Raw genomic sequence first — 1,126 nt, forward strand, 5'->3', positions numbered from 1 at the left:
ATGGATGGATGGATGGATGGATGGATGGATGGATGGATGGAGAGATGGTTGGATGTGTGGAGAAATATTTGGTTCGGTGGGTGCTCGGGTGGATGAAGGGGTGGTTGTTTCAATGGATGGATTGTTGGTTGGTTTAATGGATGGTTGGGTGGTTCAGTGGATGGATGAGTGGTGGGGGGATGGATGGAGGGATGAATGGAAGGAGAGATGGTTGGAGGTGTGGAGAAATGGTTGTTTCAGTGGGTGGTTGGGTGAATGAAGGGATGGTTGATGGCTCGGTGAATGGTTGGGTGGATGGAAGGATGGATGATTGGTTCAGTGGATGGTTGGATAGATGGATGGAGGGATGTTTGGGTGGATGGACGTTTGGGTGGGTGGTTGGTTGGTTCAGTGGTTGGTTGGTTGGATGAAGGGGTAGTTGGTTGGATGGAGGAGTCGTTGGTTGGATGGAGGAGTGGTTGGTTGGATGGAAGAGTGGTTGGTTGGATGAAGGAATGGTTGGTTGGATGGAGGGGTGGTTGGTGGTTCAATGGGTGGTTGGTTGGATGGAGGAGTGGTTGTTGGTTCAATGGACGGCTTGATGGATGGATGCCTGGTCTGATGGAAGGTTGATTGGTTCGGTGGTTGGATGAATGGTTGGAAGGATGGACGGAAGAGTGGAGGAAGGATGGACAGACAGAAGCTGTAGGGACCACCGATGCCAATCACCCCATCTTCCCCCCCCCTCAGAGCGCCTCTTCCGCTGCCGTTTCACCACCTCACGAGCGTCGCGCCGGCCCAGCGCCGGACGGAAGCTGGTTCTGCTGCGGGGTCGCTTCCAGGCTCCCCCCGGCCCCCCGGGGCACTCCCGGGGCTTTTTGTGGCTTTTTGTGCCCCCCTGGACCCCCCGCCCTGGCCCTGCGCTGACTCTTTGCTGCTGCCCGCCTTCGAGAGCCGCCACGCGCGGGATCTGGCTCTGCTCGACATCTCTGATAGGTGAGGGTCACCAAATCCCAGCGGTCACCTCTGGGGTCCCAGGTTTCGTTTGGGGGGGAAAGGGGGGGTTGAAGTGGGGGGAGGCAGATGGGCAGGAAAGGATCCAGACATGCACAGACATAAATATGCAGTGGGAACCCAACTGTCCTCG

The 1,126-nt window shown here is 56.8% G+C and overlaps 1 protein-coding gene across 1 annotated transcript in view; it reads left to right on the top strand.

Moving 5' to 3' along the window:
• Window positions 1-975, top strand: part of LOC104916069 (neuronal PAS domain-containing protein 4-like) — a gene marked incomplete at its 3' end in the record, with an annotated part of 3,877 nt that extends 2,902 nt beyond the window's left edge. Inside the window, 2 exon segments of the mRNA XM_010727035.1 lie at window positions 726-824; window positions 827-975. Of these exon segments, the coding sequence (XP_010725337.1) occupies window positions 726-824; window positions 827-975 (248 nt within the window).
• Window positions 976-1,126: the final 151 nt, after the last annotated feature.

Source organism: Meleagris gallopavo, unplaced genomic scaffold, assembly GCF_000146605.3.
Source record: "Meleagris gallopavo isolate NT-WF06-2002-E0010 breed Aviagen turkey brand Nicholas breeding stock unplaced genomic scaffold, Turkey_5.1 ChrUn_random_7180001869250, whole genome shotgun sequence".
Lineage (NCBI taxonomy): Eukaryota > Metazoa > Chordata > Aves > Galliformes > Phasianidae > Meleagris > Meleagris gallopavo.